Source organism: Mastacembelus armatus, chromosome 6 (assembly GCF_900324485.2).
Source record: "Mastacembelus armatus chromosome 6, fMasArm1.2, whole genome shotgun sequence".
Classification (NCBI taxonomy): Eukaryota; Metazoa; Chordata; class Actinopteri; order Synbranchiformes; family Mastacembelidae; genus Mastacembelus; species Mastacembelus armatus.
In genome coordinates this window covers 19,557,754-19,579,566 of record NC_046638.1, presented here as the reverse complement: position 1 = coordinate 19,579,566, position 21,813 = coordinate 19,557,754, and the positions used below count along the sequence as shown (strand labels likewise).

At 39.3% G+C, this 21,813-nt stretch overlaps 4 protein-coding genes across 9 annotated transcripts in view; 2 read left to right on the top strand and 2 right to left on the bottom strand.

The window, feature by feature from the left end:
• Positions 1–2,871, top strand: part of srgap1a (SLIT-ROBO Rho GTPase activating protein 1a) — a 79,392-nt gene extending 76,521 nt beyond the window's left edge. The window contains exon 22 of one of the 4 annotated variants that reach the window (XM_026310983.2): positions 270–2,871. In XM_026310983.2, the coding sequence (XP_026166768.1) occupies positions 270–677 (408 nt within the window). In that variant the 3' untranslated portion in view covers positions 678–2,871. The remainder of the gene's footprint in view (positions 1–269) is intronic. The other 3 variants (XM_026310984.2, XM_026310986.1, XM_026310985.1) reach the window with 3 other exon arrangements.
• A 499-nt stretch (positions 2,872–3,370) lies between these two features.
• Positions 3,371–7,353, bottom strand: cfap263 (cilia and flagella associated protein 263). The gene is made up of 9 exons (XM_026310988.2): positions 7,135–7,353; positions 6,670–6,805; positions 6,026–6,187; positions 5,780–5,929; positions 4,856–4,966; positions 4,560–4,658; positions 4,331–4,438; positions 3,981–4,136; positions 3,371–3,774 (listed from the first exon to the last, which is right to left on the bottom strand). Exons 1-9 carry the CDS (start codon positions 7,224–7,226, stop codon positions 3,580–3,582), a joined length of 1,209 nt encoding a protein of 402 aa, XP_026166773.1. The 5' UTR covers positions 7,227–7,353; the 3' UTR covers positions 3,371–3,579.
• A 1,077-nt stretch (positions 7,354–8,430) lies between these two features.
• Positions 8,431–14,298, top strand: parp12a (poly (ADP-ribose) polymerase family, member 12a). Of its 2 annotated transcripts, none has more exons than XM_026311097.2 (11): positions 8,431–8,862; positions 10,032–10,167; positions 10,251–10,506; positions 10,640–10,789; positions 10,928–11,117; positions 11,215–11,371; positions 11,658–11,884; positions 12,006–12,093; positions 12,216–12,346; positions 12,940–13,091; positions 13,326–14,298. In XM_026311097.2, exons 1-11 carry the CDS (start codon positions 8,543–8,545, stop codon positions 13,577–13,579), a joined length of 2,061 nt encoding a protein of 686 aa, XP_026166882.1. In that variant the 5' UTR covers positions 8,431–8,542; the 3' UTR covers positions 13,580–14,298. The 2 variants fall into 2 exon arrangements, with proteins under 2 accessions (XP_026166882.1, XP_026166881.1); XM_026311096.2 differs by having other exon boundaries at positions 10,637–10,789.
• tbxas1 (thromboxane A synthase 1 (platelet)) lies at positions 14,217–20,857 on the bottom strand. 2 transcript variants are annotated; one of them, XM_026311098.2, is made up of 14 exons: positions 20,786–20,857; positions 20,308–20,420; positions 20,064–20,157; positions 19,544–19,596; positions 19,332–19,428; positions 19,096–19,212; positions 18,181–18,269; positions 17,942–18,090; positions 17,408–17,538; positions 16,965–17,321; positions 16,764–16,852; positions 16,362–16,499; positions 15,995–16,157; positions 14,217–14,953 (listed from the first exon to the last, which is right to left on the bottom strand). In XM_026311098.2, the coding sequence occupies exons 2-14, from the start codon at positions 20,394–20,396 to the stop codon at positions 14,840–14,842; spliced, it is 1,680 nt and encodes a 559-aa protein (XP_026166883.1). In that variant the 5' UTR covers positions 20,397–20,420; positions 20,786–20,857; the 3' UTR covers positions 14,217–14,839. The 2 variants fall into 2 exon arrangements, with proteins under 2 accessions (XP_026166883.1, XP_026166884.1); XM_026311099.2 differs by lacking the exons at positions 19,332–19,428; positions 20,308–20,420; positions 20,786–20,857 and having other exon boundaries at positions 20,064–20,144.
• Positions 20,858–21,813: the final 956 nt, after the last annotated feature.

The following is a 21,813-nucleotide window of genomic DNA, read 5'->3' as shown; positions in this document are numbered from 1 at the left end:
CAAAGTAATACTCTCTACTAAAATGTGTAACGCATGCTTGGTATTTTCATGAAAAACTGTCACTGTGTTTTTCAGCTTACATAGTTTTGTATGTTCCCTAGTTCTACATTCTACTCCGTTTTATGCCCTCTGTGTGTATTTCACCATGTGTTCGTTTCCCTCTCTCATTTTTAATCCCAACCATCCTGTTTCTCTCATTTCTTGTACCTGTGTTAACATTCTTCACATCCTCCCTCCTCCCTCACAGACACTCTCTTTGCCTCCTGCAGGACATAGAAGAAACCATGAACACTGCTCTGAATGAGCTGCGTGAGCTGGAGCGGCAGAGCTCAGCCAAGCATGCCCCTGATGTGGTGCTGGACACCCTGGAGCAGCGGCAGACCTCCGGCAGCAATGGCGGGGGTCCCACACCGGCCAGCTCCAGTGAATCCCTAAGCCCCATCCACGGTGTCATGCTGAGGTCCACTGCCAACACTGATCCACTAATCCGCCGCAGCACTAGCTCCTCCAGCGACACTATGAGCACCTTCAAACCTGTGGTAGCACCTCGCATGGGGGTGCAGCTCAAACCCCCCGCCTTGAGGCCCAAACCAATGGTTTTGCCCAAGTCCAGCCAGGCAGCACAGCCTCCTGAGACATCTACTCAAGATCCTCTGGACAAGTCCTGCACCATGTAACATCTCGGACTGGAACCAAAGATGTAACAAACTTTCCATCAACTTCCAGTGGGCTGCAAAATGCTTCCAGTGTTTTGGCATTCTACAGATAATATCTAAGAACATGTAAAACACTTGGACCTGGGTAGGAAAGCACTACTTGCATTTTGGGATTGCTTACATTTCAAATGAGACCTTAAAGTGGGAAGACTGGCGAGTTAAATTTGTGAATCGAACAAATTTTCAGTTTCAGTAACATGTTCACATTGATGTGTTGATATGCTTAGATAAATATTGTCTAACACGGCCTTTTTAAAAAGAAACAACAAATCACAAAGGCTTCCTTCAAGGTTTTGAAAAATGTATATTAGTTGGTTTAGTTTACATTCATGAACTCTGTACCTTTGAACCAAACATGGTGCATGTAGCTTCTCTGTTTACCACTGAAATGGAAACAGTGCTTGTCGAGACCACAGTGGCATCCTCACATATAGAACTAGAGTATGTATTTTTTGCTTTTTCCCAGGTGGGCTCCTGAAGGTGTGGTGAACTGCTTCACAAGCTTTAACTTACATGGAGATGTAACTGATTTCAAATATTACAAAGGTACCGTGACTACCTAGGCAGATGGTTTGAAGGTTGGACTGATTATGGGCCTAAAGAGCCCTTAAGAGTTAATGGTACTCTTGTTAATAAATAGTACTAGTGTTTAAACTCTAACTTTCTTTGCAAGGCATACCATCACTTGTCTTCGAAGTGCAAGGATCCCATTTTTCTGGAGTCTTTATCTATTTGAACATAATTCCCATGTTTCCTGGAACAAGATATGACTTGGATAAAACCACTACTTCATTGTGAACTTTGTTTGAACATTTCAGTGCATTCTTGAATTCAGTAAATCATGATGAAGGGATATATGTCTAATTACTTAATCTGTATAACCTATGGAGTGTGAACAATTGTAGTGACAAATCATCTCCAAACTTCAGTATATACAATACATATGTAAAAATCGGGTGTGGAACACGCACCATATTCATTTATGCCTTGCTTGGCTTTATCTACCCAAAGACAAGACTGTATAAGTTAAAGCATGGTTGTTGACCCTCCATATATGATGTAGGCATATTCTTCATGTTGATTGATGTGTATAGATTCAAGGCTGCGCTCTGTGGGAGTGTTGCCAGTAGCCATGGACCTAATGACTGTTACTGTAAAAGCTACCTAATAAGTTGACCCTGCTTCCTATGCTTTTCTTTGTGAACATCTCTTGAAATAGCAGCCTGCTTTGAGTCCCCCTGGTCTGTTTTATGTTTAGGTGTGAATATCAGTAATGTGCAAACGAGAGATTGATTTTGAGGCTTCACTTTGGACTTCCAGCGTTTGTGGATGATTGTGACACATTTGGAACAGGAGGAAATCTCTCTCAATCAGTGATGAACAGCCTATGTCAGTCAGCTCTCATGTGTGCAGGTCAAACTAATAACTTCAAAATGCAATAGCCCCATGAAACTGTATGTTCCAGTGAAGTCTAACTGCAACCCTATATGTGTCTTTTTTTAAGTAACCTCTGTACTGTAGAAATAACAGAACTGGGTGCTTGTCCTGGGGTTGTTTAGCTAGCATAATAACATTTAGAAAAGACTTGGTTTATAATGAATAAGCAATGCTTTCTAACAGCAGGTTTACACTTTGACTTGACAGATAATGTGTGTATAATAATCAAATTGTTAATTGATATCTGAATTACTAACTTTCATTATTTTTATAATCTTATTCTTGTCTTTACTGAGTTTCTGGGTAGAAATTTAGAACAAATTATGTAGAATATTCAGATACACTATGAAACCAGTTGTATAAATTGTGTGCTTTTGTCACAATGTAACGTCAACAGTAGGCCATCTGTAGGCGTTAAGCTACTCTGTGATGCTATGTACATCTGTAGTATGTACTTGTGAAAAGTGCCTTTACAAAGGGATCTTCAGACATTGTCCTGTTGCAGTTTCATGTCAGTTGCATTTTTTTGAGAAAATGCAGTGAAGGAAGACAACACATGAATAATGATGCCATTTTCCAAACAAGTTATATGACAAAATTAGTAATAAATACAGTTTATCAAGTGTGACATTTCACTTTAATGTATATAACTGTATATATGGCATGTAACATCATAATGTTTAGAGTTCTTTGAGGGCTTATTCCTCCAAGGATTTCTTTCTAATAAAGAAAATTATTTGTCAAGCCTGCGGGAATTCTTTTTTTTCTACAGTATGTACATGGAGTAAATTCAGTTAATTTATACTCTGTTAATTGTGGTGTAGAAATGCCGCTATCTAAAATGCTTGTACAAGTAAAAGTCATTCAAAATTTGCTTCATGTACTGGAAGTATTAAAGTACTCATTATGCAGAATAGCCCTTTCTTATACAGTATATTGCTGTATTAGAAAGTATCTCAAAATTGGAGTCTGCACGTTCTAATCCCAATTATCATGGTTTAAAATGTAATAACATAACTGCGTATACTGGATACTTACTGTGAATACTTGCTGGGGCAGTGAAACTAGGAAGGACAGGAGCTCAGAGGAAAAAAAGCATTTAAAGCTTACTCCATATGGAACACTAATAATCTGACTCAAGAATGCATAAACAACTAAATGGTATCCAAAATATTAACATTACACAGAGTGCATTGCAATGAAGGCAAAGTACTCAGTATAGTATAGGAATTTAATTTATATTGTTCAATTGTGTATTTATTGTTCAAAAATTACTCATAAGAAAGCCTGAGAGTCATGAAGAGGAAGAGACCGTCAAGATGACATTTCCATTTCTGAAGAAGCATTAAAAACAAGGTATCAAATTGTAATATTCTGAAATTATGCATTTGCAACTGGAGGTGTGCTATACTGTTGCCACCATAGTTTAGGAAACGTTCACGTATTCTTGAATAAATGCAGTGGGCTTTCCAGTTCTCTGCTTCTCTGTGTGTTCGGCTATGTCTGGCAGCTTTACTGGTATTTGGTTTTCCCTAGACCTCACACCAACTGCAGTACTGTTTACAGAAGTAAAAGTGTCTCTCTGCGTGTGCCAGGCTTTAGTGTGGGTCTTCAAGGCCGTCTGGTGAAAACAGAAAAGAGAGAGCCCGTTACTTTGATACTGTCACACAGCAGGGTTTTTTCGGCTGAACCAAGGTATGTTGTGGTATAATTAAAGTGGACATGATGATACTGCTCTTTAAAATCTTACCCCACTATTAACAGGAGTTAAGTAATCCAATAGAGACGCAAATGTATTTGGGTAAGAAAATCAAAGTGTTGGTTTACCTCGGCGATGCCGACCTTCCTCTCCCATGTGTGAATGCTCTGCAGCAGCTTCTTGTGTCTTTCCTTGACACGAATGTAGTCAATGATATCAGGAGCCTGAAAATTTGCCATTTGGTGGCACAGGTGTTGGTTGAGGGCCTCTGCTTTCAAACGGTCCTGAGGAGAGAGGAAATTAACAACATGCCATAGGGTACGAATAGGGAATTAGTTTAAAGATGATTAAGTAAGTGCAGTTTAAAGAAACATTAAAAAGAGAAGCTATAAATTACTCAATTTAAGTTAGAAATCACAACCATCTTAAAGTTGATTGCTTAATTATCATTAGACAGCTTTTTGGATTAATAACAAACCTCCTCGGCATGCTGTATCTCCTCCTCAATTTTCATCAGCATCTGCTTCCTGTTGGTTATATCATTACTCAGCTCTGTGGACTCCCATGTTATATTTTGCAGTTTCTCCTGTTTACACACATATGATAAAGAAGATAAACTTTATTGGAACTGTAAGTTAGGTTTCATACATTTATGCAACATTACACTGAAAATGTCATCTGTCTCCCTATAATTTAGAATGATTTACCTTGTGTAAAGCGAGGATCCGTTGTATCTTTAAACTGTTGGCTTGGAGTTCATCCAGATTTTTGTCAATTGTTTGCTCATTGTACTCCTGGAAAATTTCCTACAAAAAAACACACACATCACCATACACTGTTACATTTACTAACTAGAAAAATACAAGGAATGATTTAAAGTAAACAATACATGTACTGTAACTAAATGTTCAATCCTGGTTATCTTTTAGGACATAATTAATAAAACAGTCTATTTTACAACTCTCTCTGCTTCTGTGTATATACCCACACTTTCATTTTCTACCTCATAGTCATGTTTTCCCATCTCTTTTTTCTGTTGAAGCTGCTGCTGGAATTTCTTTTCCTGGACCTTCAGTGCCTGGTTCTTCAGATTAAACTTCTCCAACTGGTTAAACTGTTTGGGTATGCATGTGAACAGAATAATAATGTGGACAAAGGGAGAAAATAACAGATAGTGGTTGCATGCCATACAGGAGAAAGAAAGTAATATTAATCAAACTTTTAATATGCTATTTGCCTTCACCAGACTTTTTCTGCTGTATCAAAAATAGTGTAACAAAACACAAAGTATTCAGAAAAATATCATCCATGACATTTCTCTGAAGAAGGTCCCGGGTTCATAACCCAGCAGAGGCCTTTCTGTGTGGAGTTTGCATGTTCTCCCTGTGCTTGTGTGGGTTTTCTCCAGGTACTCTGGTTTCCTCCCACAGTCCAAAAACATGTATGTCAGGTTGATTGGTGACTCTAAATTGCCCATAGGTGTGAGTGTGAGTGTGTGAGGTTGTTTGTCTCTATGTGGCCCTGTGATGGACTGGAGACCTGTCCAGGGTGTACCTCTGCCTTTCACCCAAAGAGAGCTGATCCCAGTGACCCTGGTTAGGAATAAGCGGGTATAGATAATGGCTGGATGGATGGACATTTCTCTGTCACTGCTGTGACGCTAATGATGCTAATGATGGCATTTTAGGGTTTGGAGGCTGACAGAGGAACTTTTCTACAGTAACATGACAAACTTTGACCAAAACAAAAGACAAATAGCCAATTTCAAATTCTTGTATACATATTTGGATAAGTTTTGACCATGAGTTTGAAAATGGTATAAAATAATTGTTAACTCAACTGATTTATTTTCAACAAATGCACGTGTAAAGACATCTTTAATACTAGTCTGCACAAGTTGACATCATTAAACTGAACACAACTTTACCTTTAACTTGTCTATGATGTATTGGAGCACCTTCTCTGGCTCTTTCATTTGCAGTCTGTTGTCCTTTGTAGATTTGAGCAGTCTGCGTTCAAACTCTTTCCTGGCTTTCCTAATCTCTGTTAGACGCAATTCTGCCTCTTTCAGAGAGGCCTACAAAAACAATGCAGAATCACTGACTGTTCTGTAATTGTGCTTTTTTTTGTTTGTTTGTTTGCTTTAGTGTTATATGCAGGGGTGTGTTTTAACCTTGTAATTATCCTGAATACTCTCATATCTCTGTTTGAGCTTCTCCTGGTCTTGTTGTGTCTCTGTTACTTCTGTCTGTGCCACATAAAGTTTTTGCTCCAAGGTCAGCTGCAGGAGCCGATCTGGTATGTATGAACGGGACCTCCGTCTGCGTCCATGACCCTGATAAGAAACACAAGACACAGACATAATCATGAAGTGCATCATGGGTGCAGTTCAGGGAGGTGTCTTTTTTAAGGAACAGAATTAAAATCAGTGTTACTTTGGCTAAACTATTACATTTATTTTAACAGTCATCATCATCATGATTTTTTTTACGGGAACTTTCAATAATCATCACCAAGATTGTGTCAGGAAGCCATATAGTGGACATTATATGCAGCAATGTGATTGTTATCCTTTCAACCTAAACAGTATTTAAGTTTGAGGTTGTGCTTTGAATTCTTTATCTAATTTTCTTATATTGAGAAAAATTAAAACTAATTTAAACTAATTTAAAATTTGAAACTAATTCTGGGCCTCTCTGTTTCTTTCTTTGTGTGCAGAGTAAGAGAAAACTCGATGTGTTTATTTCCCGAACACTCACAAGAGGTGCTGAGTTTTGTATATGGGGTTAACTAGTCTTGTTACTGTGCATCACTCACTGCACTCTCCAGCTGGGATCCTTCTGCTGCCCACAGAAGTTCTCCCCCAACCTGGGACACCAGGTCCCGCGGACGCTGGCGGCCGATGAACCGTTCAAACATGCCATTCTCTGCCAGGAGGGCTGCGTTGGAACATCTCAGGTGGAGGTGAGAAACAACGTAAGGTTAGCTACGGAGCATGCTCGAACCTAGATTTCTTGTCGCATAAACCAAGTCTAGCTACATCACCACGGTTAAAATTGGATTTAAAAGAAACACTGTATGTCCTAGTAGCTAATATTTAGCGTTAGTAAGCAGGGGTTAGCTAGTTGTTCCAACCATATTAGTCTGTTCAACAACAGAACTATTCATGTTAGCATTAGCTTTAGACAGACTAAGCTAACTGATAAAGTCAACTTTACGTTAACAAAATTCACGTTTGGGATATTTTCAACAAGGTTGTTCTTAAATATCTATTTTCCTTACTTCAGTTCCTCGACTCGTTTGTAGAGGGCTTCTTTCTGTTCCTTTGTGACCTCTTCGTCTTTTACTTCCATCAGCAAGAGTTCGTCCTCCATGGTTGCTAAGGTAAACCAAACCCCTGGTTGCTATGGGAAAGTGTTACCTTTAAGCTCCTCCGCCAACCTCGATAAACTAGACTTTGCAACGAATCGGATCACATTCTGTTGCATATTTCTGGACTATATTTTTATATCGAAATTAATGTATAATAATATTTCTAAAAAACATAACCCACTATTCAAAATCAATACTTTCTAATAAATACCTTGCAGGGCTGCCAAGTCTGGCAGACCCACGCAATTCAGCCAGTTCCTACACTCTCACGTCACGCTGAGAATCAACATAACGCAAAATATGTATTTTATATCTAGCTTAGCCACGCTGCCGCAAATTCGGTGACTACGTGCGGTAACGTAGCAATTACGCAAATATTTACCTTTACGCTCCTAAGGAAAGGCAACAGAAACCTTGCGTGGTTGCTAGACTACCGTACGTAGTCAGAACTTGAGGCAGTCCGTAGCATGTAGCTAGTTAACTGTGTTGGCCTTTGGTTTGGAAGTGGGTGATGGTTTCTGTGAAGGCAGGTGTGATGTAAGGAACTTTTACAATGAAGAGACAGTGTTGCCTAACAGACTGGTCAAGGAAGTCATTTGCTAATTCTTTTTTTTTTTTAGCTCGAAATGCTATCTTTGAGAAAATGCTAGCCTTGTAAATATGAGATGTAATTTAACTATGTAACAAAACATTCTCCCCAAACATTTAAATCTTTTTGGCATCCACAATAGGCATTTAATAATAAAATGTATGTAGCTAGTTAAAAGCTTTCTCATTAGCTAGCTACATCTAAACATGTCAGGGGGGACTCGGAGAGTTGTTTCCCTGTTGGTTCAGACTGAGCCCAGGTAATCAGCAGTGGGTAAGGCAGGTATAGATGGTAAATAAGCAGGGCAGTGGCCTTTAAGGACTAGAGTTGGGAACCACTAATACACATGATGGGAGACCTGGCCCTGGTCCCTACGAGAAAGCCACTGCCCTTACAGTCTGACATTTTGAGCAGGTTTTGGTTCTGATGTTAAATACATTTATAGAAATAAATATTTGTCTGTGTAGAATGTGTTTTTTAGTAGCAGAAATAATTGTGTATTGGCAGGGCCGCTGGTGCCATAATGTCACTGAACCTGTGATTAAACCTGGCCGCCCCGCCTTGTGCTCGTGTTTGTACAGGTTGTCACTGCCTTATTTCCGTGTGCATCAGTTTCATTTCTCCTGAACTAGGTGTCGTACCAACTACAGCCTGTAGTACAGGGAGCTGCCTCTGTTCTACTCCAAGCTAAGTGTCGTTTGGGTGTAAACGGGTAAGGGTCCTTTAAAGATGACCGAACTGGTTGGTAAAGTCGTCATCAGTACCCTGTGCGACCACCGCGGATGCCTGGACTACAGACGCCTGCATGAGACGATCGCACAGAGATTTACTGTTGCGGAACCAGTCTTACGGAGTGTCCTCTTCGACGACGGAAAAATAGCCATTCATGAAGGCAGAGAAGAGACCACCGGCGGCTTGATCGTCAGCCCGGATAGTTTGATAGTGGCTAAAACCAGCCTGCGGATCTGTCAGAAAAAAGCCAATGAGTGTCAAAAGTGTGATGGCTTACACCTGTGCAGGTACTTTGTTTGCGGACACTGTACGTTCGGGTAAGTAGCCTGCTGCTGTACTTTGGATGGTTTGTGATCTCTTTTATCTCTTGTGCCTATCCACAACAAGAAACTTAAGTGTGTTTTGCTCTACATGGGAACCAAACCGACAACCTTATCATCTTCGTGGTGCAATAACTTTAGAGCCCTTGAAACCGCCCTCGCCCTGTGGTCTGATCAACAATAAGTGATACTAGCTGTGTGAGTGCCAGGGCTTCACCAAGAGAAAATGAGAAAGCAGGGTTTTATCTGGGCTTCTGTGGAAAACAACAGAACAAACTTTGACAAGCATTGGTCTATGTGTTTTTTTTTTTTTAATGTAGGATCATTAAAGGACCATGACTAATTTAATGTCTGGCCCAGGAACAACAGTCTTTGGATAATGATGGTTTATTTACCCTGAATTTGAATCATGTGCATTGTCCCTGGGGAAATAAAAGCATAACAGTACAATGTAAGTTCTGTATTTGATCTGAAGATGGCAATAAGTGTTTCACAGCAGACATTTTGTCAGGTCAAACAACTTTTTTAAGGATGGTTCAGTTCCATTATGTGCTATTAAGACATACCAGTCAGCATGCACAGTGCCAGGCCACTGTAATCAGCTAAAAATATGAATGATATTAATAACTTGCTTTTCTTGTTATGACATACAAATACGTCTGCTGCAAAAATGGTCATATTCTGGATGATTATTTCCTGTAACCCACTGTAACCGTGCCAGGCACACTGAGTGCTGTTTGCCACAATGAAAGTGTAGTTGATGCCTTCTATTGATTCAAAGATGCTATGGTAAACATTTTACTTGTAAGTTGTATTAAATGATATGTTTACTGAATATGAATCAGAATGTAAAGATATTTACAGGCTAAGAAACAAAGACAACAAAGCAACTAACAATAACATCCCCCAGCTGCTTTATTTTCCATGTTAACCTACAGATGATCACAAACACTTTGGCTATGCTAATGTAGGTTCCATTCTGTATCATGAATCTTGATATCAGACGCCAGTATCAACAGTTATAATAGTACAGTACTGTAACTTGTTAAATTTCTAGAGGCCTGTATACTGTATATACAGAAACTAGATCTGCCTTATTTGAGCAGGTTGATTCTGAAAAACTAAACCCTTACATGACCGTATTTTTGTCATCCTATCATTTTTAGACACAAGTGTAAAAATCCCCACAGTTTGGCTTTTCCACACAATGCACAGCTTTTAAAGAGATACGGTCTTCATGACCTGACAGAGAAACAGCTGTTCCAGCTATTGCTGCAAAATGATCCTTATCTGCTTCCTGAGGTAAGTTTTACTGGTAATAATGGCAGACAGTAGAAAATTATGAATGAACTTTTTGCAAAAATGATGTGTTCACCCTGATCTAGATCTGCCCACATTACAACAAGGGCAATGGTTTGCATGGCTCCTGCAAGTTCACCACCACCTGCACCAAGCTTCACGTGTGCCAGCACCATTTCCAGGGTGACTGTAAATTTGGCTCTTCGTGCAAGAGAACCCATAAAATTGATGCACAAGGAATGAAAAATTTCCAAGGATTCAGTCAAGAGACTATTGAAAATCTTCACGTGGTCTACAGAAATAAATTCATCATCCTCGGTCAATGGGTTACTCCTGTTCCTGGTAAACAATTACTTTTAGAGAAATATTTTCTGTGGTTTTTTTTTTTTGTTTTGTTTTGTTTTTTTTTTTTTTTTGTCATCTAACACAAATTATATTCTACACAGCTGATCATATGAATGTGTGTCTTCAGCAGTGCAACCAGAGGTAAAAAGACCCACACAGGAGCATTCCCAGAGCCCCCCTGCATCCCCCACCAAATCTGCCTGTCCATCTAAACCCATGAGTGATGCTGACAAGAATGAAATCTGCCTGTATTTCATTCGCACACACTGTAACTTCAAAGGTAACATCTTTGTTAATCGAACTGAGTAGCCACATCTACAGACGTGCAGATCTGTGTCATAGGTGTAAAATTAAAAAGGACGTCTATGTGTTTACCAGTGCCTAAATGAGTACCTTTGTGTCATTGTTGCTTCTCCAGAGAAGTGTGTCCATGTCCACTGGAACCTACCTTACAGCTGGCAGGTTTTAGACAATGATGGTGTGACCTGGAAGGACCTGCCTAATATGGAGGACATTGAGAAGGCCTACTGTGACCCACAAAATGACACAAGCTGCACCAATCAGCCATCAACCCTCTCAGGGCTTTTTGGTTTATTAGGTTTACAAAGGTGCATGAAGAAGCCGACCACATATTGTAGAATCACACAGATTAGTTTACAAACATGTTCTCGATAAACGCATTTGACTTTCCTATTCTCCTTTTAGCCTTGTTGTTAACTTTATGACGATGACATACGGAGGGTCAGCAGTTCGTCGCCTGTCCACTCCCTCTTCTGTCACAAAGCCACCTCACTTCATCCTTACAACAGAGTGGCTTTGGTACTGGAAGGATGACAGCGGAAAATGGCTGGAGTTTGGACGGGTCAGTTGCACTTGTACAAGTATGCAGCGATGATCAGATCAAAAGCCATGATTCTTTTTTTTTTTTGTTGGGCAGTTTTTGCCTTCATTTGATAGGACAGTGGAGAGAGAAAGGAAATTAGGGGAGAGAGCAAGGGAAGACATGCAGGTTATAGCCATGTTTCTTAATATCACCAGCTTGAGGGAAACAATGAAATGAATAATTACTACAATCCCCTCTTCATTCAATTATTTTTCCCACTTGATCACCAGGTACCTAAACTTGAGACATTTTGTGTTCTTCTCAGGGTGATTCAGCCTCTGCCACTTCTCAAACCCTGGAGAATGTGTACCTGACAGACAAAGATGCATCAATTGATTTTAGTGTGGGACACCAGCAGTATATTCTGCACTTTAAAGGTGACACAGGAACCCAGCAGATGTATCAGCAAAATGTGTCATATGGAACCAAGAGAGAGGTCAGGAGGAGGCCATGCTATGTGTCTGCTGATGATGTGAAGACAAAGCTGAATAGGTCATATTTCCATATATAGCTCTAAAATTTGCATCATTGTTGCAAAAATGTTAAAAATATTCCCTTGATTCAAGTGATTTCACTACCCAGACAATTCATATTTTGTTTTGCTTCAATGTAGTGCATCATCACACAGCTCTAGCTCCTGCACAGCAGAAAGTGTCCCATCCTACTGGGACAAGAATGCCATACCTGATTTTGGATTTAAGGTATCTTGTATTACTGTGCTTAAAATCTTTGCTTTTACTATTATTTGTTCCCTCTTACTTAGAATAGTATTTATACCCTTCAACAATTACATGCTTGTCTGCACTTTACTTTCATCTTTCAGCTCGTACCTCTCTCCATATCAACGAAGGAGTATAATAGGATCGAGACACTGTTTAAGCGCACCATGCAAAACAGTAAAATTAACAGCATCCACAGGATCCAGAACCCTTCTCTGTGGAAAGTCTTTCAATGGTAAACCATACAGGGCTTTTTCATGTAATTACAGCAACAAAAAAAAGACATTTTTGGAACTGTTCTCATTTGCTTTGCCAATAGTTAAAAGAAAACACTGATACCCCTCTCATGTCTGTCTTTTAAATATGAAACTACAGCAGTACCAGTTACTTTAGCTCAGCATAAACTGTGAAAACAGGAGGAACAGCTTTGGTGGTTTAGTCCAAAGGTACCAAAACCTGCCTAGCAGCTTAGTTCACAATTTAACATTTATAACTTGTCACTGTAAAAACATTACAAAGGCATTATGGTTTAACAGAGAATTTGTGTCCTAGACTAGCTTTTGGTTGTGAGCAGTAACCACCTGCTACTTGCCTGGCTATGTTACAGTAAGAATCCAGAGCCAGACTTCCTGTTTCCAGTCATCATGCTAACGCAAGCAAACATGCTACTGGCTGCAGTTCCATATTTACTGTGCAGACCTGAGTATATCCACATCATATCCATCCTCCCATTAAACTGTCAGGAGGAAAGTGACTAAGCATTTTTCACCAAATAAAAAAGTAAATTTCCTATGTAAACATGCCCCCCCCCCCATATCATGTGTTCAGGCAGAAAGAGCAGATGCAGAAGAGGAATGGAGGGAAACAGGTGGACCAGCAGTACTTGTTCCATGGGACAGATAAGTCCCTAATCGATGCCATCTGTGAGCAAAACTTTGACTGGAGGATGTGCGGTGTCCACGGCACAGCCTACGGCAAAGGTATGGTAACACGGCCTCAGCAGCCATTCCAGTGATTCACTATACAGTATACAATAACCAATATGGGTATCACATAAACTAAATGTATTTTCTTCAAAATTACTATATTATGCCTTTACAGTATCAGGCTTTCAGAATTGAAAAAAGCTGCATAGTTGATCATGGCAGCAGAAATTAACCCACTGCACTTATTCTTTTATGCCTGTCAGCAAATAATACATTGTTATATTTTAGGGAGCTACTTTGCCAAAGACGCGTCCTACTCAGACACATATGCCCGGGTCAAAGGAGGCCCGGACAAGATCATGTTTGTTGCGCTGATCCTGGTCGGGGAGTACACCAAAGGAAGCAGCAGTTACGTTCGTCCCCCGCTAAAAGAAAACAGCAGACTCTATGACAGTTGTGTTAACTGTGTGAGCAACCCCAGCATCTATGTTGTCTTTGAAAAACAACAGATTTACCCAGAGTACCTTATTAATTACTCCTAATGCTGCAGTTTCCTTTTCTGAAAAGTGTGGTCGGGGGAAAAAAATCTCACTTTTGATATTTGTTTTGACTGGTAGCACCTAGAGGCTCTGATGGAGGTTTTTAGATTCCTTGCTTAATTAAAAGAGGTACCACAGTGTAAAAATACTCTTAAGCACAGATGTTTTTAAACAAAATTTGCTTCAAGTATTGAAAGTACTCAAAGAGCAGAGGGACAAAATGTGAGTGTAGTATGTATTCAGTTATTGCATTATTATTGATGAATCAACAATTAACAAGCAAAATACTGTTGCAACAGGTTGAGCTGAAACTAGTATTTTACTTTTGGACAGTTTGATTTACTATATAACAAATCATTACATCATTGTGAACTGATCATATGGTAAATATATTTTCATCTGTAACAAAGTGGTGTAGACCTGTAAATTAGGAGAAAATGGGGAAAAAAACAAATGGGGTTTTTTGTGTTGGTGGTTTATGACGATGGCATGTAGTTTGTTGTGAGAAAAAATTCTGACCAAGGCTAAATAAAGGTCCAAATGAAGGAAGTTGAGGGCAACACAATAATCTGGCTTTCAGAATTGAAATTCACTGTTTATTATGTAATAACATATCACAAAATGACATTAAAATAGTCTATGTAATTATTTAACCCCTTTATTTCCATAGTGCACAAAGGATTATGGTGTGAGTACAGAATTAAATTCAGTTGGCATTTGAACCATCGTCTCCCTTTAATCACAGAATTATATACGCACTACAGGAATACATGCTGGTATGTGACTGTATGGGAAGAAGCAGGAGTAAAGTGAGAGCACATCAGTTAAACAGACTATCCATTTAGTGACAGATTTGGTCTCATCACGGTTACTCTATATTCCTCCACATGCTGCCTTTTCATTTGTTCATTGAATTAACTGCACTGACCTTTGTGGGTAAAAGTCAAACTATTAAATGCTCTAACTAATAGTAATAAAGAGTGTTTTATATGGAGGTAAAGAACATTTGGATCACTGGGAAACAATGCTTATCCTGGGTCACTTTTCTCAAGAAAAAAAAGGCACTTGATGCATGTTATCAAGGGAAAATTGGTCATTAAAGTAACCTGCAGACTTCTTGTGATGGACAGAAAATTACACCCCCAACAGTGCTTACACTCTTTAGAGTGTGCCTGAGACAATGTGCCACTGTCACATCAAGGACCTGCAGGATGGGCTTTAGCTGCTCATAGAAATTCTTCTACCAGATGACCTGTGAAATTTCTAACTGACTGGTGACGAATTCATTTTACCTCCTCCCACGTGTCTTCTAGTGATTTTCACCAATATGCCATTTTTTGGTCCTAACGTGTTTAATGACTTCAACTCAAGTGGTACCTGGAAGAAGAAGCATACCATATAGAAATACACATCATTTCAATTCAAAGAGTTGGACCATGTTCATAAGCAGATATGGCAATAGCTGACAGATGTATATTGAATCTTGACTATTACCTCATTAGCCCCATAAGTTTCTGGATAAATTACAGCAATTTGAGATGGCTAATGAAAAACACTGATGTTACAAGTAATATATGTTGACAGTAAATATATGTTGACAGGGGAAATACTGACATTAAAATAAATTGCCCAGGTGATTACAAAATAAAGTGATGCAGTAGCAGCTTTTGAACATCCTGACACTAAACCTAAGTTTTAGTGTCAGGATGTGATGGGTGTCTAGTAAATGGAGAAAACTGCTACATTCTCATTTTCTGCATAGAGAGTACATGATGTGGTTTAACTGGTGTAAGCTGGTCATATTTAGAAGTGACCATATGAATTACAATATTTAGATTTGAAATTACAATATAGTCAATGAATGATGATTACAGTGGGAGTTTAAAATATAAATGCAAATAATTAGTATAGTTTTCTTCAACATATGTTTTCATTGCGAGACTAATACCTGTGACCTGCTGTAACCTGAACAGTGGTAAAGTACATAGATTTCTTTTTTAAGTGCATCTATGGATGAGAAAAATAATCAAGAGGGGGATTTTGTTTGTTAGGGAGGGTGCCCAGGTATTTGGGGCACCATGACAGCCAGTGTTACTGTAACTAGAGGGCTGACATGTCCTGTTGCCACTGAATATAACTAATGCACCAGTGGGTTTCAGCCAAAAGTATGGCAAGTCTTTTGCCCATTCTCTAGTGGAGCCAGTGAAACACTGGATGTGTACTCTGTAATAGGTTAGGGTTGGAGAGTGGTCTTGTCATGGGGTCTGGATGACTTAGGACAGCATAGCCTGATACCTGATAACGCCCTCTTTGGGCCCACATGACACGGCAATTATCTAAAGAGGGAGCTTCCATAGCAATGCTCACCCACTTCTTGCCATAATCAATTGTGTATATTGGCAAAAGTTTCCAACCCACCTTTGTCTCAGAGCAGGTAACAATGTTGAACTTGTGAAACAGATGTACCAGAGCCATTTTGATTTCCAGCTGGGCGAGCCTCATCCCCACACAGTTACGGGGCCCTGCCCCAAACGGCAGGTATACAAATGGATGTCGACTGGACCTGGCCTCTGCTGTGAATCTGAGGATCAGCCACAAGTTTTAGTTAGTTTGATGAATGTTTCTTCAGCTTTGCCACCATAGTGACACGACTGTAATAAAATTGTTCTGTGATAACACTTTATTAAAAAAATCCAGTTAGTCCATCTACTTGATGTAGATGAAACTACAAGGTACAAACACTACACTGTGGCTTTGCTTTACTATTGTATGAACAGTTCCTGACCTCTCAGGGATAAACCTCTCAGGTTCCGGCCAGTGCTCTGGGTCATAATGGAGGAAGCCTGCTGGTATCTCCAGTGTTGCTCCTTTAGGGAGGAATTGACCATTCACCACACAATCATGGTCAATGTCTCGGGCAAACCTTAATGAAACAAAATAAAAAAGAGTGATCTTTTTTTTCCAGTATAAACACAAGTAAAAATCCACTACAGTCATATCATTTATTCAGTATGGGAAGTTTTAAGAAAAGCCATTTTGTTGAACAGAATAAAAGGGCAGTTTTCAAAGAACACTGTATTGTCCCATTCAGATACAGCAAACTTGGACAATCTGCCTTTTCTGGGCCCATACAGACATAGAGATAAGGAGCTGCACATTATATATTTATTAAATGTTCTTAATTTACCTGAATGCAGGAGGGTAGAGGCGCAATGCTTCACATATAACCATGTCTAGATACTTCAGCTCCTGGACATTTGTGTAATGTGGTGACTCCTACAACAGAGGAGAGAACACAGGATGAGTTCAATGTATAATGAATTTGTCTTGTTATGAGATAAAGCCACAACAAAGGAAACAAATGAGATCTGACATGCAACAAACCTACATGTCTGGTGAAGAAGTCATCCACCTCTTCCTGGACTTTGCACTGACATTCAGGGTGGATGGCGAGGAGGTAGCAGGTAAAAGCCAACGTGTTGCTGCTGGTTTCATAGCCTGCCAGAAGAAACACAAAAGCCTGACCCACAATCTCATCCTCAGTTATCGTCTTTTTCTGTGGACGTTTAGAGGATGGCTCCTGTGGGTGAAGAAGTTCACTGTCCTGATCCAAAGCCGATGGCTGTATGTGCTCATTCTTGTGACTGAGCTCACTGCTGTCTCTAGCTGTGTCAAAGTGTTCCAAAGACACAGATTCCTTGCTGGTTCGAGCATCCAACATCAGCTGAAGGAAGTCTCGACGCCTCTAAAAGATCATTTAAATATTTTATCCACAAATGAAATCATACAAAATGAATGAACTGTGGGATTAAGATTGTCTGTACGATTCACCTGTTCAGGAGGCTGCTCCTCTCTCTGCTTGATTATTTTCTGAATGCTGCTGATAAAAAAATGACTAATCTGGTCCCGTCTTTTGTTGGGGATTAGTCCTGCCAGAGGAGCCATGATGAAAGGAAAAGCAACTGGAAACACAAACCAAATTTGTTGGTGTAACTAAACCTGAAATATAAAGTTTATACACTTACACATGAATGAATGTAAACTTGTATTAATACTGTTCAATCAGAAAATGTGTAACTATTATCAGAAAAATTATATTGACATTTTCTGACATTGATTTTTTATTTCATATTTGTACAGTGTTCTTCAAAATCATTCACTTAAGAATTACTTGGGAACCCTAGCTATCTCTTTGACACACTCTCAACTTACATCGGTTTAACAGAGAATAGTAAACCCACTAGTTTCTGGTCTGTGCTTTAATAATAGGCTACAATTTTACCTTAACTACATCCCCACATATTAAAATGTGTCAAATGTAGTAATTTACATGTGAAAAAAATAATCCAAATATGTTGGACTCACTGAAAAACAGCATGAGTGGCCTGAAGAAAGACAAGGAGAAGAACATTTGAGCATGGTGGACAAATGGGTCATCTGGGTTGCTCTGAGAGTCCACCTGAGTTGCAAATGCGACGCTGGCAATAACATCCATAGTAAAGCAGCCAAAACACCTGTAAAACATGCACACACAACAAAAAACATGAGACAGGACAGAAAAAAAGACACCATCATTCTCATAAAATATGTTGTTTTGGAATTACCTGTGGATGTCAAAGGCCTCCCCTGACTCAGCATACACATTCATGGTGTTCATCAGGGCATCCGTAGCTGTGTTGATGAGTGGGACCATCTGCAGGCAAAAACAAAAGACTGTGATACTTGTCATAGGACATGGAAATATGGATAAAATCTACCCTCTGAATGTCACTCTAGTGAAAGAACATTGAAATATAACCACAAACCAAATATTGATAAATGGACCTATAACTACAGATAATAACATCAAGAAAAGATGAATGTGTGATGCACCTGTGAAGCCCATCACTGACTATTTATTGAATATTTTTTGATTTACCTTTGCGTTAAGAGTTTACCTAAGTAGCTGACATAAAGACATAGAGAAGATAAAATGTGACAATGTGGTCATTAAAAATTGAACTTTAAATAAACCATGTTCATTAATTTGTAGAATATAATAAGGAAAAACATAATTTGCCTTTGTTTTGAATTTGCACCTAACAAATGGGCTATGACCTCAGCCTATGCCTCAGGCATACAGGTCAGATTTTCGCTTTGGTTAATAGCAGTAGGGCAGCACCACCATAAGTTAATTAGACACGCTTGACCGTAAATTCCAAACAAACACTCCTCAATACCTGTATAAGCTTTTTTCATATCAGAAACCTATGAATACATAATCAATATATATTATTGCCTAACCTAACTTTAAATTTTACATTGACAAAGTAAATAACATACATTTTTTACACTGTATTTAGTAGCAAGTCTTAATTCTTTTACTTTGCTCGTCGCACATTTCCATGACAAGACAACTGTCTTAAACTCTTTATCATTATAATCTACTTGTTCTTTCTTTGTTGGCAGTTTTGAAAACTACAGAAACAATATTTGTAATAAATAATCAGCCTCTAGTCAAATAGCACATCCTGTCTCACCTCTTTCATCTTGGCAGCGCTGAATGATGGGGTCAGGATGCTCCGCACTCTCTTCCAACGTTCATTCCTCAACAATATCAGACAGTCAGTCATGGGTTTGGTGGCAAAGCGAAGGGTCTGGAGAGAAGAACAGCAGAGCAAACACACAGACCTTGGTTATCAATTCATTCCATTTCATGTTGGAGTTATGAGTAAGCATATATTGAACATGTGCATGTTGTGGTTAATTTCTTCACCATTCTGTTTGGAAAGCTGCTGAAGTCCCTGACCATCACTTGTCTGAGCATGTCAGGGTCCGCCACCACCACTACTGGTCTCCGGCCTAGGTAGTACCTAATGTACACCAAGTGGCCAAATATTAATGCTGCTAACATATCAGGGTTGTACTTAGAAAGTATCCATGTCATTTTCAAATTTGTAAAAATCATTTCATCAGATTTTTACTTACCCACAAACTCTGCCATGTGTCTTTATGAGATCGGTGATCGGAGTGAAAAAACCCTGAAATAACATTAAACATCTTGTTTAGTTGCATGTGTGCACATAGTGTTGCCTTGTGTTTGTCCCGAGGCAAATCAGCTATTGATTTATCCAACAGTTATTAATTAACATTTTTTCCTGGCAGGGAAATTCAGGAGTTACTAGTTAGTTAGTTAGTAGCTGCTGCTTGGCCGAAATCAGTATTCAGGAGATACCTGAATACTATAATATAATACCCTGCCCACCCAGTGGACACTGACAATGAGTAGGTATACTGTAAACGTCAATAATATGTTGCTAGATTTTCGTTCCTGATGACCGGGGACAGATATTTGTTTTGCTTCCACAGCTTTCAGAGCTCTAAGCCACTCAATGGTTCAGTGCACAGAAAACTTAGGGATCTGGTATAAATTAACCCGTTTGACGAAAACTGATGCAGATGTTAACAAGAAGATGATGTCAGATGTTCCTCTGATGCAGTGTCTTACCTGGCGAAACATGAATAGGTTGCCAAAGAAAGGTACTGGTTTTGGGTGCTTGATGCCACAGCGAGAAAGGATTGAAAAGGGGTAAACTGAATACCTGGAAAAGAGAACAGACTTGTGTTAATAAGAGATGAATGAAAGGAATAAAAACAAAAACAGAGAAAAACATAGATCCGCATTTTCTGAAACATTCTGCTTGGTTCTTGATTGCAGTTTGCTCATATTACACCTTTAAGTGTCTGCTCACCAGTAGAGGAGGCCTAGACACATGAGGAAGAGGCTGAGTGTCACAGACGGCCCGCTGATGTGGGAAGCATTTAGGAAGTCAGCCTCCATGATGCCAGTATCTGATCAACATACCTGGAAATAACAACCAAACATTTCCTCAGTCTTATAGCTGCTGGATATAAGAGACAACTTGGTTCAGGAGACGTGTATTGTAACATTTGTAATGTTTGCCTTAAATATCCAGCCCAGTGATTTGTTTCAGCAGTTTTTACTAGTATACCCAGTCCTGAGCTCCTGTCCGTGTGTGTCTGCACTGCCAACATGTTTATCGGGATTACATAACCACAGATCCTTCTCACTTTGAAACACCTGAAACCCGAAGTCACAGGTACTGTGCGGTGCTAAAGCCCAATACAGCAGCTTATAGGTAAATCAGCATCATTACATGGAGGAGATTCACATGTTCAGACTAAAAACGCATGTATGTGTGCACTCACCCCGCAGCCTTCTGGTCCTTGTAAATATTGGCAACACACACTTTCTCTGTGTTTTTCCTCATTTGCTCATCGACAGCTGAGCAGCACTGCCACCTGCTGTCCCGGAGCATATAACAGCCAAACTGAAGTCCAGGGTCAGAAAAAAATAAATCAATGAAATAATTATGATTACAAGTGTCTGAGAGATAACACAGCCGTTTTACTTTTTCACTTCCTCAAACCTCAATTCCTCAGTGTTTGTGAAATATGTTTTTATTCTTCAGGTTAGTGGAAGCTGATCTTACAATGGATCTGATCTGATGAAGGGGAGTATTTTTGTGACAGACTTCATCACAAACTTTTCCTCAGCTCATGTATATAGGGACAAAAGGTGTGAGCACTGTGTAACTCTTTATAACCCTGTGATTTGATGACATTGTCATAAAGCATGAGAAACAGCAACAGTACTGTGCTCCATCCGCCCGTAAGCATTATAAACATAAATATAACATATATACACCAGTTTATATGTTTATATATTTATATTTATATAGAAACATATAAACTGGGTTGATTCTGATTTATTGAAATGGATACGGGATAATATTTAAAATGGATATGGGCTACAATGCCAAGTTATGACCTCTAAAAAACCAAAATGGTCCTGCTGCAAAATCTGATTGCTGGGATTTGTAGTTCCTTAAATTGCCTGTAGAGAGCACTCCCACACCATATTATCTATAGTATGTACTGATCTCCCAATCTACATGCTAATAATAGCTTTAGAAGCTGTGTTTACAAGGTGCCTTTTATTCAACTAAAGATCAAATAAAAAGAATCAAAATTATAAGAATATGCTTATTCTAAAAAGCCTATGACTCCGGTTTAAAACAGAAGCTATTAGGTAACACATGACAGAAGCGCTTGACAGATTTCAACCAATGACAAGGACCACAAGTGGTTTAGTTTCCCTTGCATTTCTTGGTACAGTACATTAGGCTGAGCATGACTCTCTGGGGTCTTTTTCTGGTGTGCTCTTGCAGAAACAT

Bases quoted from the DNA above. Each gene is read 5' to 3' on its own strand.
- cfap263 (XM_026310988.2), bottom strand. From the start codon at position 7,226: ATGGAGGACGAACTCTTGCTGATGGAAGTAAAAGACGAAGAGGTCACA. The intron at 6,188-6,669 runs GTGAGTGATGCA...GTTTCTTATCAG, and splicing joins GATCCCAGCTGGAGAGTGCA to GGTCATGGACGCAGACGGAG. The intron at 3,775-3,980 runs GTAAACCAACAC...TGTTTTCACCAG, and splicing joins GGAAGGTCGGCATCGCCGAG to ACGGCCTTGAAGACCCACAC.
- parp12a (XM_026311096.2), top strand. From the start codon at position 8,543: ATGACCGAACTGGTTGGTAAAGTCGTCATCAGTACCCTGTGCGACCAC. The intron at 8,863-10,031 runs GTAAGTAGCCTG...TATCATTTTTAG, and splicing joins TGCGGACACTGTACGTTCGG to ACACAAGTGTAAAAATCCCC. The intron at 11,885-12,005 runs GTCATATTTCCA...GCTTCAATGTAG, and splicing joins GTGAAGACAAAGCTGAATAG to TGCATCATCACACAGCTCTA.
- tbxas1 (XM_026311098.2), bottom strand. From the start codon at position 20,396: ATGGAGGCTGACTTCCTAAATGCTTCCCACATCAGCGGGCCGTCTGTG. The intron at 18,091-18,180 runs GTAATTCCAAAA...CATGTTTTACAG, and splicing joins GAGGCCTTTGACATCCACAG to GTGTTTTGGCTGCTTTACTA. The intron at 14,954-15,994 runs GTGGGTTGGAAA...TTCTTCTTCCAG, and splicing joins TTACCTGCTCTGAGACAAAG to GTACCACTTGAGTTGAAGTC.